The sequence below is a fragment of the Dunckerocampus dactyliophorus genome, chromosome 6, assembly GCF_027744805.1.
Source record: "Dunckerocampus dactyliophorus isolate RoL2022-P2 chromosome 6, RoL_Ddac_1.1, whole genome shotgun sequence".
Lineage (NCBI taxonomy): Eukaryota > Metazoa > Chordata > Actinopteri > Syngnathiformes > Syngnathidae > Dunckerocampus > Dunckerocampus dactyliophorus.
This window is the reverse complement of record NC_072824.1, coordinates 20572443-20592701: the sequence shown is the minus strand read 5'-3', so window position 1 is coordinate 20592701 and position 20259 is coordinate 20572443. Positions and strand designations below refer to the sequence as shown.

General features: G+C 40.7%; 2 protein-coding genes across 21 annotated transcripts in view; one reads left to right on the top strand and one right to left on the bottom strand.

Annotated features, from left to right (window-relative positions):
- The window catches only part of adgrl3.1 (adhesion G protein-coupled receptor L3.1), a 194045-nt gene extending 193096 nt beyond the window's left edge, over window positions 1–949 (bottom strand). For 14 of the 15 annotated variants that reach the window (XM_054778902.1, XM_054778901.1, XM_054778906.1 and 11 more), the window contains exon 1: window positions 419–948. The gene's annotated coding sequence lies outside the window, so the exon portion shown is untranslated. Of the gene's footprint in view, window positions 1–418 lie in introns of all 15 variants that reach the window. The other variant, XM_054778917.1, reaches the window with a different exon arrangement.
- Window positions 950–1208: 259 nt separating this feature from the next.
- si:dkey-92j12.5 (multiple PDZ domain protein) overlaps window positions 1209–20259 on the top strand; it is a 55395-nt gene continuing 36344 nt past the window's right edge. For 5 of the 6 annotated variants that reach the window (XM_054778899.1, XM_054778897.1, XM_054778896.1 and 2 more), the window contains exons 1-14: window positions 1209–2184; window positions 3561–3660; window positions 5429–5595; window positions 8754–8972; window positions 9199–9267; window positions 9340–9462; window positions 11193–11276; window positions 11419–11523; window positions 11629–11731; window positions 11814–11905; window positions 15384–15597; window positions 15889–15963; window positions 16436–16515; window positions 16986–17132. In XM_054778899.1, coding sequence (XP_054634874.1) covers window positions 3645–3660; window positions 5429–5595; window positions 8754–8972; window positions 9199–9267; window positions 9340–9462; window positions 11193–11276; window positions 11419–11523; window positions 11629–11731; window positions 11814–11905; window positions 15384–15597; window positions 15889–15963; window positions 16436–16515; window positions 16986–17132 — 1494 coding nt within the window. In that variant the 5' untranslated portion in view covers window positions 1209–2184; window positions 3561–3644. Of the gene's footprint in view, window positions 2185–3560; window positions 3661–5428; window positions 5596–8753; window positions 8973–9198; window positions 9268–9339; window positions 9463–11192; window positions 11277–11418; window positions 11524–11628; window positions 11732–11813; window positions 11906–15383; window positions 15598–15888; window positions 15964–16435; window positions 16516–16985; window positions 17133–20259 lie in introns of those variants that run through there. The other variant, XM_054778900.1, reaches the window with a different exon arrangement.

Sequence of the window (20259 nt, the reverse complement as noted above, 5' to 3'; positions counted from 1 at the left end):
ACATGGGAGAAACGTTGAGAAGATGAAGACTGCCTGTCATCCATCACTACGCCACAGAGCAGTGCACCCTGCAGTGAGGCAGACACATGCAGAACAGAATAATAATGTGTAGGCTCCATCCTCAACCTGGAATAATGTGATTACACTGCTTCTTTTTTATCAGCGTCTCGCATCATCCGTGTGACGCCCATGCAGCCACAAACCACTGTATCCCACATCTACCACTGCTCCAATACATTACATTACATTCCAAACCCCCTCCTTCTCCTCCTCCTCTGCATCCATGGGGGCCAGTCAAGTGTTGCCTTACAGGCCACATTCCCATGAGCAAGTCAGGGTTACCATGCCTCTCGCATTGCACACAGGTTGATATGAACAGCAGCATCGTTATAGCCAAAAGGTTAAATAAAAGGCTTACCGTGCAGTCACCACATACGTGCACATCCGGTGCACACTCGGAGAATAAAGTCTTTCGTACAGTCCTTGGAGCAAATAGGTGAGAAATGATTGCACTGACTCCTGGTCTTCTCTTGCAAAAAGAAGAAAATGAGCGGTAATCTTCAGCGTGTCTGGTATCCCATTCCACGCAAGGGGATGGAGGGATGGAAGTCCACTGGAGTGTGCAGGAGAAGAAGGAGGATAGAGGCGTATTTCTTTCCGCCTGTCTCCTCCCGTCCTCTCTCTCTCTCTCCCTCTCTCTCTTTATATCGTTATCTCCCTCTTCTGCTTTTTTCTCTTCTTTCTGACTCCACAAGCCGCGAAGGAGAGAACTCTCCGGTGAAGGGTCAGCGATGACAAACCATTTTTTTATGCAGACACTAAGTGGACGTTCGCTTGATGAGAGCGCGCTGTTGCAAGGAAGGTTGGCAGGCGGGCGGGGTGAGCTTGACGATGGGTGGGTGGCTGTTTTGGAGGGGCTGGGAGGTGGTGGTGATGATTTCTGCCTGCCAAGGGGATGCACAGAAAAAAGAGAGAGAAGAAGGGCTCGAGCAAGTTGGGTATCTGGTGGAAAACATGGAACTGGATCACACTCCGAGATGTCTGGAGTTAGGGCTCCACCTACCGTGTGCGCGCAAACAAACGCACACAAGGAAGGAGGGGTTCTGAAACTTTGGAAGAAAAAAACTTTGTTTAAAAGTTTTCATGTCGTTGCATTCATGTTAGTTTGCAAAGTTAAACTAACACACTTCACCTGTTTGCATGACAGCGCGTTGTTAACATGGTAATTTTTTTGTCATTTTATTTAATTTTTCTATCATGAATATGCATGCCTGCGTGACATGTTTCGCAATAAAGCAAAAAAAAAATAAAATGCGGGAAACACAGCGAAACATGGAAGCAAAAGGTAAAAAATACTCGAATGTCCTATAAAATATCACGTTACCGCAAAACTTTGTCAGTGAAAGCTTGCTTGTGTGTCCCTCGTGTCAATACTGTAAGCGCTTGCTGCTTGCAGCACCCCTCACCCATTTTGCTTTGTATCATTGCCTTGTTTCCTGGAGATGCTGTGACGTAGTCCTTATGATTACCTTAATGACTGCAATTTTGACAGTCCAAGATTTACATTTACAGTAATTTGAAAATCGCATTGCAAATCCTATTGCCAGCTACAGCTTCAATGTTAAAAATTTTAAAATAATAATTCGGAAACGTTCGGCAGGCTGTATTAAATGGCCACATATGGCCCGTGGGCCGTGGTTTGCCTACTCATGCATTATACAAACATGTGGCTGTTTCTTGGTCAATTAAAAATATCATACAGTATATTAATATGCACTTATTAAGTGAGTGCAACGAAGGGTTCTATCATCATGTCATGTCTTAGAATAATACATCACGGACAGAGTCAAAACCTAACATTGTTATTTTTGTAATTGTCCAACAAGTTAATTATTGGCTCTAAGCAGCCGGCAGTAGTGTACCTAATGTTGTGTCCAGTGAGGGCAGAGAGGATCAGAGGTGGACATGCGCAGTCGCACTGGCAGGCAGCCTCAGCTTCTCTCTCAGATACCAGACAACGCTTTCTAATGACTTGTTGCTCATGGAAACTGTCTGTTTTGGTGTGTCTTTCCAGCATCTAGCGATAAACTAGGGGGGGAGTGTGACCGTCCAATATGTAGCGTCGTGGACCTGTTGCTTAAGTCTCCTGATGGACCATCCAACGATGACCGTCTGTTCGTCACGGTAATGGACGCAACAAGATGCTAGCTGTAGACTGCATGCCAAATTAAATAGCTAACGCGCCTGTTTAATTGGTCTTAATCATGTTCATATTGATGTCGTCCCGTCTGAAAAGAAGTTAGATATAAGGCGTGAAGGACATTTAGGCCTCTGCTCTCGTATCTGCGGTCCCTAATTAGCTTTTCAATGAGACGTTGTCATTGGACACTTCATTAGGTACACCTGCACCATCCAGTAACGGCCCAGTGCAAGCTGGCACTGAGACTATTGCACGTTTCGTTGGACAGAGTTACATTTTTTAACTCAATAATTTATATTGAACGTGTTATTGTTTGAGGTAACTGCTTCTAGCAGTCAGGCCCTTTGTGAATTACCAGAATATTAGAAACAAATCTCAGTATGCTGGAGCAGAGTTGTACACCACTGCAGACCACATGAATAGACGTTGTTAAATGAATACCTTTATGACAGTGTCAGTCGAAACTAAGCATTATTATGAACTTTTCCCCCATTTTATGGTAATCGTGTAGTTTAATTCGAACATTGTTAACAAAGTTGCATGTTTTCACTTGCGCAATTCAACATGCCGGACAAGGAGTAGGAAGAAGCAGAGCTTATTTAGTCATTTCTCTTCATTTATTGTGGTGTTCTCATGTTACCGTATTCCAGTAAGCAGAGAAAATAATGTGTAATAATGGATATGTTGCTCATGGCATCCCATACAAGCTGCTATAAATAATATAATTCTTTTTCATTTTGGGAATTACTTGTTGATAGAGAGGTAATAATTTGTTTAGTAGTTATTATTAGATCTAATATATGTTATTGTTTTGTTTGTGTAATTTTTTTTATCTCTGAGTTTGACCCTCGTTTATAAATAATTTTAAATTTTAAGAACAGCTCTCAGTATTAGAGCAGCTTCAGTACAGTTTCAACACCATTGCAAACTACAACCACAATAATAACCATATTGTTAAATCAAAACTGAGCTTTATTGTTCCATTGTGCAGGTGTACCTAATGATGTGTCCAGTTCAGTGAGTGTATTATTCTATACACGAGTGATTTGGAGGCAGTGTGTCGGCATTAATTACCATCAGGGCCCGGTAAAGCCTTTTGGTGATTTAAATCCCGCTAAAGAGCATTAGTTGACAATCCATTTGCTTCTGAAAGAATGGAAAAAATAATGATGTCAAGATAAATGAAGCGTATTGCAGAAAAGATGTGAAATCCATTTGGATTGGGTGTATTTGTTTAATTATAAGGGGAGGATTATTCTGTGTGCAGTGGAAATAGTTGCTTATACGATAGATGATTACAAGGATGCTGTTAACTTCCACACAATAAGTGACAAAATTATTATTTTTTTTCTTTTTTGAGGTGTTAATGATGTTGGTGCCAGACAGACGATGACATTTACCAGAGACATAAAGTCATAAAGAAAGAGTTCATCTGAGCAAATCTATGATGGAGATCATAGGTAAGTAGACTGAAGAATTCCCTGTACCATATGACAATGCCATATTTGTAACTTTCTATTAAAGGTCTGTGTGGCCGCATGGTGGCTGGCCGATGGTTAGCATGTTGACCACAGAGACAGAAGATCTGGGTTTGTGGAGTGTGGCGTTCGCATGTTCTCCCCGTGTGTGCGTGGGTTTTCTCTTGATACCTCGGCTTCCTCCCACATCCAAATATATACATGTCAGGTTAATTGGTGACTTGAAATTGACCATAGGTGTGAATGTGAGCGTGAATGGTTGTTTGCCAATATGTGCTCTGCGGTTGGCTGGTGACCAGTCCAGGGTGCATCCCGCTTCTCACCCGAAGTCAGCTGGGTTCTCCAACATACTCCTGCACCTCTAGTGAGGACATGTGGTTTATAAAATGGATGGATGGACGGGTATTAAAGGTGTCAGGCATGGTTGCCACAGTAAAGACTGACTTCCATATGCAGGTGGCTCACAGTTGAAATGCTCGCAACTTTCTGGTGAAGAGCGTCTTATCCCTCTGCCACATGGAATTACTGCAGTTGTGACTCATGCTCATTAGCTGCCGCACCACTAAATACACCGGGGCAGCATGACCCTACATGACATTTCACGGTTTGGCATGTCTCCTCCCGTCTGTTGTTAAAACTAGACGCTCACAAACAGCACAACCTGTTGAATCAAACTGTCGCCATCATAAAACCTTTTGTTAACTGACTACAATGTTTTTTTTAATTAGAAATATCAGAGGACAGATGGACAGTCCTGACATAAATAGACAAGGTAGATATGGCAAAAACAGGGAGCTGACATTGTTCAACTACAAGCTGGAACTATTAATGCAGAGACCACTATTGAAAAGCCAGCATTCCAAGAAATGCTGCAAACATTTGACAGACAGTACAAATTGCCTGTGAGACAATACATTTCACAAACGCCAATTCCACCACTTTACGGAGTGAAAGATGACATAATAAAGGAAATACTACTAATTATTATGATATATTATTGTTATTTATTATTATTATTTATTATCATGACATTAGTGGTTTATTTGGTTTAAATTTGTGGGACATTAAACATTTCAAAACGCACATGCATTGTTTCGTCACTCGGTTATATAAAAAACTTCGGCCAGTCATATTTTTTCTTTCTACTTTTCATCTAATGTTAAAATCTCGTCTCTAAAGGGGGGGGAACAGTAATATATACATTATGTTATGTTTACAGCAGTTTTTGGGAAGCTGATATTTTTAGGCATTAGGATCTTGAGTGTGTGTTTTTTTTTTATTACTTTCTAATTGACACATCTCAGGGTATAATCATCATAATCAGCATTTTTCAATACTAAAAAACTCTGGAGTTATGTACATATTATGGCCTTTTAAAAAACCTAAAATGGAATTGATATTTGGGATGCGTATTTTAGACTGAAGTAATTTGAAATGATTTATTCTTTTACAGCACCCCAGCCCCCGAAACACTGAAGCTAAAGAAAAAGCAAGATACTTGTATATGCAGAGTAAATCTGTTAATGCAGTTTGTTGTGCTACCTTTGAGGCATTGTTTCCAAATTGTGCCTTTGAAGCGTTTTTGAATGTTGAGATTCCAGTGTACAATACCTACAAGGATACAAGACAGGTTTCGATTTCTAATACCAGACCATGCTAAACATGAGTATTAAGGACACACTGCCAACTTTAGGGATGACTGCAAATAAATAATAAATAATACACACATAAAAAACACCCTTCTGTGCAGATACTCAGCGTGCCTTGGAGGCTGTGGAGCGACTTCAAGCCAAACTGAAGGAACGAGGGGAAGCGCCCGCTCAGGAGAAACTCAGCCTGCTGAAGACCGTCCTGCGCAGCCCCCTTTTCCTTCATATACTCAGCTTACAGAAGGCCCAACGGAAGCCCCCAGCCAAGGTACGGCATGAGCTGGAGTGTGCTGTACGTGTGTGTGGGGATGTTTGCTGTACATTGAATAGTGAAGAAGGAGCTGGAATCACTCCCAAAATACTGAATGCAGGAAGCAAACCGGATGAGTAATCAGCTTACCTTGGCTTACCACTAAAGCCTGAAGACATAGAGAAGGAGGGGTGAAGGAAGAAGTGGCTATAGTGTATGTCATGTCAAGGAGTTTTCAAGAGTCACACATAACATTTTACACACGAGTTTTGAGTGTGTGGGAGGTGGTCCTGGTGGTTGTGCTTACAAATTGCTATTCACAGCCATTAGCATCGTATACAGTGTCTTTTTGCATGTAATAGATCAGGATGCTGTGAAGATCTTGAAGTTATGTTGCCTGGCAGTTCATCATTGGCTTAGTAAGTGTGATTAACCCTTAATAGGCTAACACTGTGAGACAAACACTGGCATTACTACGTTAGTAAGGGAGCATGATTCTGTTACCCGTTCACATCTCATATGCCAGAAGGTTTTTGGAGGGTTTGGTGTCTTGCTCACCTTTACATTGTTCTCTCCTAACCCCAGTTTTTACTGATTGACCTACTCTGCCCCAAAAAGTCTGATAAACACTAGTTGTTTTATATTGAGGGCCTAGAGATTTACAGTATACATGCCAAATGACATGCCGTGTGAGTCAGAGCTTTTCTTCCTGGCACTCACATTGATCTGGAGAGATGCAGTTTCAACAGGGAGACCTACTGGAAAAGTGTCCCAAAGATTGGGCAAGTTAGCAAACAACAGTTATGATGCTAATTTTAAAGTAATGGTGATCAATGAAGCAGAGTCGTTAAATGTTAAATGACTGTCCAGCAGCTATGAAATATCTTTTTTTATTGCGGTTTTATTGAGGTTATTATTTTGCTGATGTTGAAAACATCATTTTAAAAACAAAGATACATTTTGTCTTTTTGTCGTGTCGTGTCGTGTTGTTTGTCTATATGTGCCCTGCGATTGGCTGCCGACCAGTCCAGGGTGTACCCCGCCTGTTGCCCGAAGTCAGCTGGGATAGGCTCCAGCATGCCCCCGCGACCCTAAAGAGGAGAAGCGGTATAGAAAATGATGGATGAATAGATATTTTAATGACACAATTACAACAATGACAAATGTGACAAAGAGCGCTCTTATTTTGAAAGCCGGAATGTGTTGTGTGTGTTGAGAATGGCAATTGACGGCTAATACGCACCGGGTGCAAGATAAACGTGCATCTTGTCTTTTTTCACTCAGAACCGGCATGTCGTAAGTGGGAAATGTAAAATGGTCCTTACATTAAAGCAGTAAAACACAACACAGTGAAACTCATCCAGGCTGAGTCGCACACAAAGCTGGACTAGCTAAACTAAGCGAACCCCGCTAGCTTCCATTGACGCTCCGTAACAGAGGGGTTTCCAAGGTTTTTCCAAGGCGTTTTTTCGCCGCCATTTCGACATCTTTAGAGTAGTGTTTGTAAGGTCCCTATTATCAACCAGACGTTAGAGCTTTTCCCGTGCGAGCTCCCTTCACCATGGCGCAGCAGTACGGGCACAGTGAGAGGGAACTACCGCTGTAGCTACGGAGCCGAATATCCAACGTCCAACATGAAACTAACTTCACCACGGTACACCACGGACATGTCTACGTGGTGGTGTTGCATTTTGTTCTTGCGGGTGGCGCGAGATGAGTGGCAACAAGCTTTGAGGCGCATTTACTGAACCTACAATGTTGGAGTGTGGCTCAGAGTTACGATAGTGATACTGGCAACCGGATCGGCCCGATCTCGTGGAGGAAGCCGATATTATCGGATCTTCACAAATACAGCGGCTCGGCAGCCGATCCCGTTCCTGACGATTGGATCACGACATCCATACTAATTTTCGGGGCCTTTGTATTGAGTTGTGGACTCCTATAGAGCAGCTACACACGATAACCCGCACAGAAAGCTGATCTTCCAGACTGTGCAACTCTGCCTGCAGTGTTTCCTGCCTCCCGACCAAATGGTCTGTGTACTTTACTCGACCCCCGGCCCTCCTCCAGGTACACCTCCCGAGTCCACTCCGCTGTGATTGGTCCCCGCTCGCTGTATGCACACTCTATAATGCTACATAGACAAACGCTTTTGTCCGATTGTTTACACAAAATAAGCACAGTTAGGACACTGATAAATTGTTACTTATAGGTTGCTCTTCTGACTCTTCAACATGACCAAGTAACATTGGAAAGGTGTCCGTTTGGCAGATAGTCCAGCTTCATATTGGCCCATGTTCACAAAACAGTCCCTTGATGAGCATATTTTCTCTTCCTGGCCGGGAATCAGCAAATCCAACCACTTCTGCCTGATGCTTGCCTCTTTCAGCACACCTGAACAAACATTTCCTGGGAGCCATACGTGCTAACATGGTGAACAGAGCAGAGCGGGGGGAGGGCAGGCCTACAGTGTTTCGCATATAAGGAAGTCCAGGTTGCGTTGACATCAGTGGAACTCAGTGTTAAAAAGAACCTCTGTAAAACACAGCGTGCAGAACCATCCAAAACTGCTTTCACGTCTCACTTCCAAACAAAACCTCATTATCTGATGCTTTGGCATCGTTTAACATGAGAATACAAAATTGTAACATTTATAGGTCAGAAAAGAGGAAAGGCATCATAGGTGTCCTTTAATGCTGATGGCAGTACATTGCTGCTTTTCCCAGATTGATTTGTGAAACAAACTCTTTTGCAAAGCAAACCATCCAGTGTGTTCCCAACTTACCATGGAATTACTTTTGCTGAAGTTGCACAGTAGCCTTCTTCTTTCTTTTCATTTTCTTTTAGTTCAGACATTAGCAATATCATGTCAGAAATGTCTCTTCACATGCTTTAGCCTTACTATTTCCATTCCTCAATTATAGGATGAGGGTGACACTCAGCCTATTTCTCTCTGTCTCTGTATCGCCCCTCTACAATTAATCTCTCCACCTCCACTATCTCCTTATCACCCCCATCCATTCCCCTCTCGATCTTTCCACCTCACCATTGAATCGATCAATCCCTTTCTCGTTTATCTGTGCTTTTCCTATCACACCCAATCTGTCTTTCCTACCTGAATCATCACCATGCCACACTCATCCTTTTTCAATCCTCCATGGTTTTCTTATTGCCAGGGGAAGGGCCTTTCCAAGTCAGTGTCCATGAACTGTGGCAAGTGCCCTGGCATGGGGATGGACACGAAGCTCAGTCACAGCGACTCCTACACGTGGGCCATGGAGAACCGAAGGCCCAGCAGGTCGCTCCACAGAGACGGAAGCGTCTCCTCTCTGGACTCGCAGGATCTGTCCTTTTCAGACATCTACCCAGACAACTGCATTCACATGGAATCACAGGTACTCGAAATATGAGTCATGAGCGCACGCTTATTCATAGTAATGGGAAGCAATCTTCTCCCATGGCGCTCACTCTATGAGATGATGCAACACATCGCCTTTCAAAATGTCAATTTGTTAGAGAATATTACTTCAAACGACACCGGCGCTGCTGGGTATTAAATTGTGTGTGTGATTCTGGTGGGCTTCATTGATGTCACTTCAGGTTTGTTTGTTTGTTTGTTAGTACTGCACACCCCCTCGAATATCCCGAACCATGTCAATGGGGAGGAATCTGTCTGCAATTGCTCATGAGGTAAACAGAAAATAATGTTCAAAATAATGTAGTTTAATGTGTAAAACAGCATTCCTCTTGTTATTCACTTAGAGGCGTCACTTGGAGATTATTGAGCTGACCAATGATGGGAAGGGACTTGGCTTTGGTATCATAGGAGGTCGGAGCACAGGGGTCATGGTCAAGACTATCTTGCCCGGAGGAGCAGCTGGACAGGTAATTCTTCCTGATACTAAACATGGAATGAGTTGTACTGTTTTGAGACAAAAAACAAATCGGTGCTACTTTCATGTTGTAAATGTCTGTAGATTCTCAGTCACACGGGTCATTCTAATCCCCAACTAGTTGTTCAATTGAAGGCAACTGGACTTCTTCTACAGTGACTTACTTGTATACTATATACAGTCATCCCTTGTATTAATTAATCGAGCATGCTGTTTTGTGGTTGAATATATATATATATATATATATATATATATATATATATATATATATATATATATATATATATATATATATATATATATATATGGTCCTACAGTGGTCAAACGCCAAACAACAGGCTTTTATTGCAGGTTTCAATTATCTCACAAAGGCGCAATAATAATAATAGAAACACAGGCTGTTGTTGTGGCCGTAACCCATGGCAAACTGAAACTCAACTCTGATCCCTGACTTTCTGTCTGGCACTCACTCTGCTCCCCCAGGGCACACATTTATAGCAACACACACAAGCACAAGTCTTATTTATGACTTAAATGACACATTTTCTGGTATTATGTCTAATATATTGGGCAATGCAAGTGTAAAGGTGACTATAGAGAAGGCTTTACTAATGTTAAACAACGTTTTTAGAAGGTCCTAAACAGGTTTTCTATGCTACTAAAAAATATTCAAATTATAAATAAGGAATCCTGCTTCAGAAATCCTACACTTATTCATGGTCAGTTCTGGAACCATTTAACTGCAATAAATGAGGAAATAGTGGATGCATTTACAAGGGCGATAAGCTATCACAATAGAAATGCCAATCCTGGATTTACCTCCACCCAGACGCCCAGTCCACAACGTAGGAGACAGATAACGAATTGACACATACATCAGACTCATAGGTCCAAGTGAACCTAACCTTCCATTTTTTGGTCCAGAAGAGGACACTTGAGTAATCGGAAGAACCCATGCATCAGTGTTGGCTCTTTTTTGTTTTACAGAGGAACCTCTGGTTTTGTATGCACCGTTTTTTGTAGGATTTATTTTTCGTCGAAAATTATTGCCACAAATATGTCTTGGCTTTTGTACTCCGTCAACGTTATCATACAGCCAAACAAAGCATCTAAGCATTGGTGAGTCAGTCTCTGTGAAGAATGGATAGTGGTTCTTTGGTTATTGTTTTGTGTTAATATTTTTGTGGGTCCGGAACTAATTAACTGTATTCACATTACTTCTTCTGGGAAAAATGTATTGCATTTTTGGATGTTTAGGTTTTTATCTGACCTTTTGGGAAGGATTAATGATAATAACCGAGGTTACACAGACATTTTCCAGCTTCTGATACTGCCTAAAAGTTGCATACCTGAAAATTGCAGGATCAACTTCATTCCTCCCATACCCTGTTGGTGCTGTTTATAGAGAGCATCCACCCTGAAAAAAGGCAGATGAATGCTGGCTTTTACATGCTACTGCTAACAACTGTTCCACTCAGGCGGTTGAAAAAATAAAAACCCTCTAAGGCTCATTAGCGAACACTCGACGAGTGTTAATTTCAGGTTTAAATGGAGTTAGGTATTATGTTTGTTTCTAATTTAAGCCTACATTCTGCTTCTTCCTCCTTCTCTTTGAATACAGATGTTTTCCTGTCTAATGTTCACAAGAAACCAAGTTCATTTTATCACCTTTAATGAATTCATTAAAGAAAAAGGTGTTCTGATTACATGTTGTCACCCCAGGATAAACGTCTGCGCAGTGGGGATCAAATCTTACGCATTGGAGACACAGATCTGGCTGGCATGAACAGCGAGCAGGTGGCGCAGGTGAGTTGTACTTTTGTCAAGATATTTTTTTTATTTTCTTAGATTAGATGAGATAGATACTTTATTAATCTCCAAGATAAATTATTATTGTATTATTATTTATTTAGAAATTATTTATTTATTGTCCTTGCACCTGGACTAGGTGCTGCGGAACGCCGGTAGCAAGGTGAAACTACTCATCGCCAGGGATATCACCAAAGACAACCTGTCCTCTCCTGTCCTCAACCAGGAGTCAATGGATGGCAATGTGTGTTAACAATGACAACCCAAATAGTTGATTTCATTTTAACATACTGTTAAATCACTTTTTTTCTGTCAGTGTAAACAATATATTCTTTCTGCTTCTGTGCAGTCCAGTAACTTGAATGATGACTATGAGTACAGTGTGCAGTTCACTAAAAACAGCAGGGGGCTGGGATTCACCATCTCCAGCTACATAGGCGACCTAAACTCAGGTAATATTAATAGCTACTTGAGAAAATGAGCACAGATAAAAATATGAGGTGTTGTGTTGAGCTTGTTTTTTTTCCTCTTCAGTATACAGTGCTGGTGTGACAGTGAAGAGCATTGTGAAAGGCAGCAGTGTTGACCAAGATGGACAAATCCATATTGGCGATATCATATTATCTGTAAGTAGTAAAAGTAAATCAATTAAGTATTTTTTTTTTATCTTTTCCCTTAAGAAGTAATCCAAATTTAACAAACAATACAATAATTGTACAGTATTTGTTTAACAAACAATACAAGTGTAATAAGGAATAAACCACTTTTGAAATGTAACAAAAACTATAAAACTATAAAACACTTTCAATGGGAAAGTGTTAATACAATAATTAGTATAAATTTAAAAAGTGCAACTTATTCTCACTATATTGTGCTTAGCACCCAGCGCAAAGATGCGCGTATCCCATTCTCACTCTGTGATAAGTTCCATTGAGGTTCTCTGGGACAAAGACAAATTAAAACTTAAATGTGGGATGAAACTAGCGTCTTGGAAGATATTTGAGCTGTGAGAAGTGATGATATGAAAGCTGGAATAAAATTCAGGATTTTTCAGGCATGGTACAATACTAAGTACTTGTTGATATCTTAAAGAAAAACAAAAGTGTCACAGCCCTTGCTTTGGCATCTATATATAGTAAGTGTCCACATTCCCAGCAATGTTAGCCTCCATCTTCTTGCATGTTGCTTCTCAAGATTTATTTGTCGAGCTCATTTTGTACCACAAGCTACCCTAAAGTGCTTTTTGCATACACAGAGAAGAGACTGGAAAAGCCTGGGAACAAAGAACCAAAATAAATATCCAAACTCAAACAAATAGCTCTCTTGGAGCTTGGTCCCACATTTGAGTAGCATCCAAGCCCAAGTCAGCTTGTTTAGTTTGACGTCCTGGAAGAGCCAGAGCTGGGTTCGTACAAGGTCACGAGATCAGGTTGGTCATTCTTAAAACTGGGGTAGCAGCAGCAGTATGGATAAGCTAAAGCCTTAAAGAGATCTGCTGGAGGTTCATTGCAGTACATGCTGTAAGCCAGCTTGAGAGAAGCGCTTCACCACATGATGTTTTGACATCTGTGTATCTCAGTCTTGTGAGGCTTAAATTGCTATGGGGCTTAGAGCAGTGGTATACCCCTTCAGACGTTTGACTTGAAGCCATGTGCTCCCTACACCTGCACACTTCAACTTTATTGAACAGAATTAATTGGTTAATTGCTTTTATAGTAATTCCAGGTCAAAAATTTGTATTTTGCGTGGTCACATTTTCATAAAGTTTCACACGAGCACTGATAAATAGATAAGTAATCATCCTACATATCTCGATTTTGACAGATTTTTCAAGGCACACAGAATATTGTGTTCAATGGCTATATAAACATGGAACCTATCAAAAGAAAGAATAGGCTCTCATCTTTCATCAGAGAAAAAAGTTTGTTTCTACCTAGGGCTGGGCGATATATTGATATTTTTTAAATATTGATATTTCTTTTAAGCATGATATCAAAAACAGACATATCGTTCATATCGATATAGACTGGATTTGCGCTGTTCTCTTGTATCTTGACACGGAGGTCTGTCTATCTGTCTCAGCGCTCCTCAGCGGGGCTGTTGCCCCGCCCTCCTCCATGCTCCGTTCTAGATCTGGCGACATTCCAAACCCTCTTGGCGAAATATTTTCTCAAAAGCGACGAGCCATAAATCTAGCTACTTTTTCTGGCGTTGTTGGAGAGTTATGCAGGTATTTGGGAGCATAAAAGTGAAAGTGAAGCCCCCGCTGCACACTGCATAGTGGAGATCCACGCAGCCTCGAGGCGCGATGCCACCGGGGTGGATCTCGCTCTGTAAGACAGAGTGAGATGCGAAAATGTTTCTCAATCTTCATTAAATGTCTACTCATTACACTCAAGCCTCATTCAGACTCATTCGGTCACTTACCTTTAAGTGTGTCAGAACGTGTGATTGAAGAACCATGTCTAATAAGTTAAACAACTAGTCCTAACTACAAGATAAAAGGTGGAGGCTGGAGGTGAGTCCAGATGTAATTATTACGCTGTCTAGACTTTGAGAGGCGCTAGCCAAGATAAAGTGTTTAAATTATTTTATTTTGATGAAGGGATGGCCAATTAACAAATTAACAAACTAAGAATCAAGGTTATTTGTAGTTCTAAACGTAATTAAGTTGTCACTTCTAAGAGGTTCTGCTTTCTAAAAAAATAATACTGTTGAAAGGAAAGTATTTTTGAGTTGCTGTTGACATTTAGAGATTTCCTTCTAAATGGTGAACTCTATTTCATCTGTTGTTCTTTTGTGTTTTTGGTATTAGCAGAGGATTTGAGCATAGCTTTTAATTTTAATGAAACAACTTCACATGCGTATTTGACTTTGACTTTGTCTAAACTCACTTATATATATATATTGATATTCATCATAAATATATTGGGATATGAGTTTTGGTCCATATCGCCCAGTCCTATAATATGTAAACAACAGCACCACAACATAAACAACACAAAAAGGGTTGTTTTACATCAAAATAACAATTTATTTACAAATATAACACCATGAACAACTTACAATTTTCCCATTTGGAACTAAACTGTGTGTGCACATGTGTTAAAATTTCCCTACAATGCGTAACCTTCTGTACGCTACACTCCTCCACTCTCTCTCACTTCCTCCTTGCTGTCGAGACGTTAATACATGCAAAAGATCCATGCCGAGCTCTTGTCAAATGCGCTTTGGGAGCGAGCGGATGGGTTTAAAAAAAATTCTAAATATGTTTTTGGTATTGAATGAGCTAATTATTTGCAGTGTAAGAGCAGAAAGGGTTTAAAACATTTTTAAGTGCAAAGAGGGAATCTGAAATACTGATACATTGGTTTCTGCAGTGCTATGATTATGAGGAACTAGAGTCGAATGAATGAATTGGGAATATAGAGTACTCTTTTAACATATCTTAAAAAAAAAACTTAAATGTGGCTGGCCCCCAACCAGTGCCGGGTTGCTAAAGTTCTAGGGTAAAAGTGATCGCACTGCTCTGGAACCATTTTTCTCAGCTAAGGAATGTTTGTCTTTCTGCCCACTTGGGGCAGCAGTAACTCACTATGGGGTGTTTACCTCCAGAATATAGTCTGGGAAATGGGGAATGAAAGCTTCAAAACCCACTGCTGACTTACTACTCATAGAAGATGTAAAATGGGAAAAAAGTTTCATTTTTCAGTTTGCTCAATTTACCCAACTGGATAAATAAGTAAAGCAGTGGATTAGACAAACACTTTAACTTCTTTTTACACTTGTATTACAGTTATCCATGTTAATATTTTACATAAAAAAATGTCTGAACAGTTATCGGTGACAGCTGACTCTGGAATGGATTCATTTTATTTCCATGGGGACAATTGATTCTAAATCTGAGCAAATCAGAACAGATTGTGTTCCACTGTATTCCTATTATGATCTTAAAAGGTGAAGACTTAACAAACTACCTTGCTGTGAAAATAAAATTGAATTAGGCTTATTTTGTTGCCTCTTTTAACTTTTCCCTGCAACTTTTTGTAGGATTTCAGTGCTTCATCTCTGTTATTCTCACTCATGTGTTCATCCTTCACCCAGGTGGATGGGGTGAGTCTGCAGGGCTGCAGTGAGCAGCGTGCAATGGAGGTGCTGAGGAGGACAGGCCCTTTGGTCAGACTGAGACTATTGAGGAAGGCCGTCCGTCTGAGTCATATCTTGCCCCCGGTACCTCCCCTACATCCCCTCCGACACTCGCACAGCTTCCACGAGGGCAACCCCTACAGGGTGGGCCTGAACAAGATCCACGAGACAGGTAGATAAAGCAACTGGAGCATGTATTGATTTAATAGATGAGCAAACGCATTTTGCAGTTATTGGGGCTTCTTTTTTAGCTAATGAACCTGAAGGAATGGATAAATACTGTACATCCTACAGCTTTTGCCATGATAATAATGCTTAGTTTGACACACACCATCAGGCAGATATTTTCAAACGCAGAATTTTTCTGCTGGACGTCATTAGATTGTGCAAGTGTCTAGTGTATACTTGTGTACGGTTTGTGTGTTTATGTACTTGTTTGAGTCCATGCCTCCTCTCCTCTCAGGAATATGTTCGCTGCGTGAAATTTCCCGCCGTGCAGCATACGCCAACAGAAGACCCCGACATGATTCCAGAAACGGTAAATTCCTCTTTAGCTCTGCTACACTGCAGTCTGGAAGTGGATGATGAGACTCGCTCTGATACTCTTAAGTAGGCTCAGGGAAGAGCAATGTAGCGCGGAAGCGTGGTCTTTGATGAAAGTCTATTTATAGTGTTGTGCAATCGTGTGTTTATCCAACTCATTCAGCTCCTTCCAGATGATTTTGCCTCTCAGCCAGTCTGCCTGCATACATGGTTTTATTTAGACACTGATCTTTTGGCTTGATTGGGGAGCTCTGTTAAATAAGCCTTGATTGCTGTCATGCATTAAAGATAAAATATTTGCTTGCCAAGATATCGGATGGTGGGTGTGATACAGCACTTGAGGGTCTTTCATGTCTGTGGACATCTTGCATTGCCACAATGAGAGTTATAGTGTCTTTACTGAACACTTGATGATGATGTGTGTCCTTTAGTTAATTAATTGTGCTAAATGTGTCTTGTGATCACAGGAATGAAACTTACACCAGCAGAGGAAAAAGACCTAAGGATGCGGTGGCAGCGTGCAGTTGGACCAAGATATGAAGTTATAGTATGTCCTTTTGTACAGATGTTAATTGTTATGGAGTGCATAGGCGTTTTATCATTTGATCAGTGCTATATGATTAAATATGTGATTCTGTGCAAATATTATCCCACCCGTTTGTTTTTGCCCTACTTTAGACGACACTAATTCATATTTTATAATGTTACCTATTTTTGGGTTTATACTGTACATACTCCTTGCTGCTACAGTAGGTGAATTTAAACTGCGAAACATTTGAATACCTACCGTGGGACTATTATTTCATCACCTGAAGCGGTACATGTTCAAGAGCAACAACAATGAAGCCTAAAAAAGTAAAAACATTTCAAAAATGTCATAACCATCAAAATTGAAGAGACAGATACTATTTCTGCCCGCATTGAGATCACAAGTGCTGTTACAAACATGCACAGTTTGAATGTGGGAATGAACGGGGATCCAATCATGTTTACATATCCCCTCTTTGCATACGTTAGGTTTGTCAAGTGGAACGTTTCAGTGAGACAAGTGGTCTGGGCATCAGTCTAGAGGCTCGGGCCGGACATCATTACCTGTGCTCCGTTTTACCTGAAGGTCCTGTTGGGCAAAGTGGCAAGATCATCACTGGAGACCAAATACTGGAGGTAAGAAACACATACATAAATATAAATAATGCTCAACTTTTGGGTTTATTTCGGTGGTCTGTTCGACCAAAGTGGTGTGCCTGGTAATGATAATGTAGTGGTAGACATAGCTGAATTTCTTGCCTTAGTGAACTCTTCACAATCACCCAGGGATTGACTTGCATCCTCACAAAGTAGTCTGCTGTTTGCCAAAGGCAACTGGGATAGGCTCCACCCTCTACCATGACCCTGAAAAGGATATATAATATGTCAAATGCATGGCTGGATAGCTTGCCTGGTTCTATGCAGGCAATGTGTGGCACATTTTTACAAGAAATCAGTCAAGGCCAACAAAAGTTGCTGGCCTCAAACTGAGTTGGGATGTGTTTCTCTCTGAGTTCATTACATTACTATTGCACAAGGGTTTTTAAATCATTATTAATACAGTATAAACATTTAATTTGAGTCCGTTTTTAAGCACACAGTGTAGTTTAGCAATCAAAACACAGTTTTTCAGAGAAGAGACCAACAATTTGGAGTCAATGTGTAGGTATGATAGGCTGGACATCCAATGATAGCTAATGTTAGTAGCTAAACTTTGCCAAATTGCTATCATTAGCTGACAACAAACATAACTAATGTGTGTGGAAGAGGTGTGATGTAACGCTAGCAGTACGTTCAAATGTTGGCGACCTCTATGCAGCTGTAGGAACCCACTGCATACAGTTCCTTTAAAGGAAAACACTGTTTTTGGAATTTTGCCCATCAGCCACAATCCTTATGTAAGACATGACCACACGTCTTTCTCTTTTCTGTGCATTGTAAAGGTATAAAAACAGATAAAAACAGACAGCTAACTACTGCACGTAATGGGATACACCTATGCTGACAGCTATTAAAACACTTTCAAAAACCTCCAACAAGGTTTTATGGTTTAATATATACGCTGTGAGCATGTACATTCATCATAACATGTAATACTTACAGTATTTTGCCGTATATTTTTCCTTTCAAGGATTACTGGAACTTCCTTCCTCGGCGTATTAATTTCTCATAGCAACATAGAAACGCCTACACCTAGCGTTAACTTTTGCAAACTCAAAAATAAAACCACAGCAACAGTGGCGGCAGCTCCAATATGTAGCCTTACCTTTTTGGTAGTGGTTTGAGGCACTGTGAGCGCGGTGCTGACGGGCTGCAGGCGAGTGTGTGGTGAAGCTAGTCGCTAGACAGCTAGCTAGCCAGTGTGGTGTGGCGAAGTGTCAATGCGACAGTAACGTATTTCCATCGGTATAACAATGTTAATAATAATAATGGCAATGTTGCTATAGCTTAGTTAATATGCACGTTGCATATGTAACTGGAGCGTTGTTGGCACTTTTTGAAGTCTTGTGCTGAAAGACACAGTTTCCCATAAGTCGGCATCCCAGTGAGAGCGGACATTGTAAGTAGAGGTTGACCGATATGGGTTTTTCAGGACCGATATCAATTATTAGTAGTCAAGGAGGCCGATAACCGATATTTGGAGCCGATATTCATTTGCAGTAAAAGTGTAAAAAATTGGCGTAAAAATGTTGACTAATACAAACGCTTAATTTTATTGCATGTTTATTTAACCTAAAAATGTTAATTGTTTATAAACATTTAAGCATGTTTATTGAAGCTAAAAATAGCTCCAGAAGAGCATGGAGTTCCAGCATCTCTTAGAAGTTGAATAAAAACTTCAATAAATGTTTCCACAGTAAATAAAGTAACATTTATATATAACTTGTCTTTGTTTTAAGATCAAATACAGCAAAGTACAATCAGATGGCGCCGTGGGTGGAGCAATGCTGGAGACATTCATTTTCAAGAAGTCGCCGGCAGGAGAGAGAGAGAGAGGCGTGTCTGAGCCGAAATAACCCACTTTTAAATTGAATTCTTGATCGGCCTTCCATCCATCCATTTTCTAGGCCGCTTATCCTCACTAGGGTCGTGGGGATATCGGCCCTTCGGATTTAAATAAAGGCCGATACCGATATACGTAAAAATTCCAAATATCATCCAATATTAGCACTAGTGCTACATGCTAACGCTATGAGAAGTGTTTGTGTTAGTGTTTCACTTCAGCTGAATCTGCCCAGCACCCAAAGTTATGTTCTGCCTAGGGGGAGTAAAAATAATAAGTAGTAGTCGTCGGCAGTTCTCAAGAAGTCTGCCATGATTAATGGTAGCAAACGCTCTCTCTATGTTGCTGTTGTTGACAGAAGTAGCGTTCATTGCTATAGGCTCTGTGAAATCAATGCGCCCAGGAAGGAAGCTCCAATAATGCTTAAAATAACCAAAATACGGCAAAATACTGTAAGTATTACATAGCTGCTACTACATGGTCACAGAACGTATTTAAAACAATATAACATTGAAGGTTTTTGGAGGTGTTTTAATAGAGGGCGCTGTAAGCTGACTAGGTGAATCCCATTACGTGCATTGGTAGCTGCCTCGAGCTAGCAGTGTTTCTCTATTTACTGTAGAATGCACAGAAAAGAGAAAGACGTGTGTTCAAGTCTCACATAAGGATTGTGTTTGATGGACAAAATTTGTAAAAAGTGCAGTTTTCCTTTAAGGGGGAAGACTTTGCACTGCTACACTATGCAAGTTCATGAACCCATGCCTATCAAGCGCAGCAAAGAGCGGTCCATAAACAGTTTCCAGTATCCAAAGCCATGTGAGCCTGGCGCGGACCTCTGCTGTCCTCCTTTAGTCCAAATCTATGTCACAGTGCAACACTTTGATCTGTACCTCACAATTTCAGCATGGCAAAGCTGATTTTCCTCTCCATTTCTAAAATCAGGCCCACAATGTGCCTGTGTACTCACTTTCTGAGGGGAGAAAATGTACTCTCTGACCCCAGGGAAGGCTGCTTTGTACAGTATTTCCTTAATACAATGTTATTACAATATCCTGTCAATAATAACCATACCATTATGATACAGCTATTGTGCACTAATCAATATATTGTATGTTTTAAAAAGCGCTATGTAATACATTTTTTCCATTGGCCATATCGTGCAGCATTGACACTACATGATGCATGTAGTATTGTAGTATTGATATTGCTCAGTAGGGAATAAAACTACAATACAGTACTGATATGTGGACTCATCCCTAG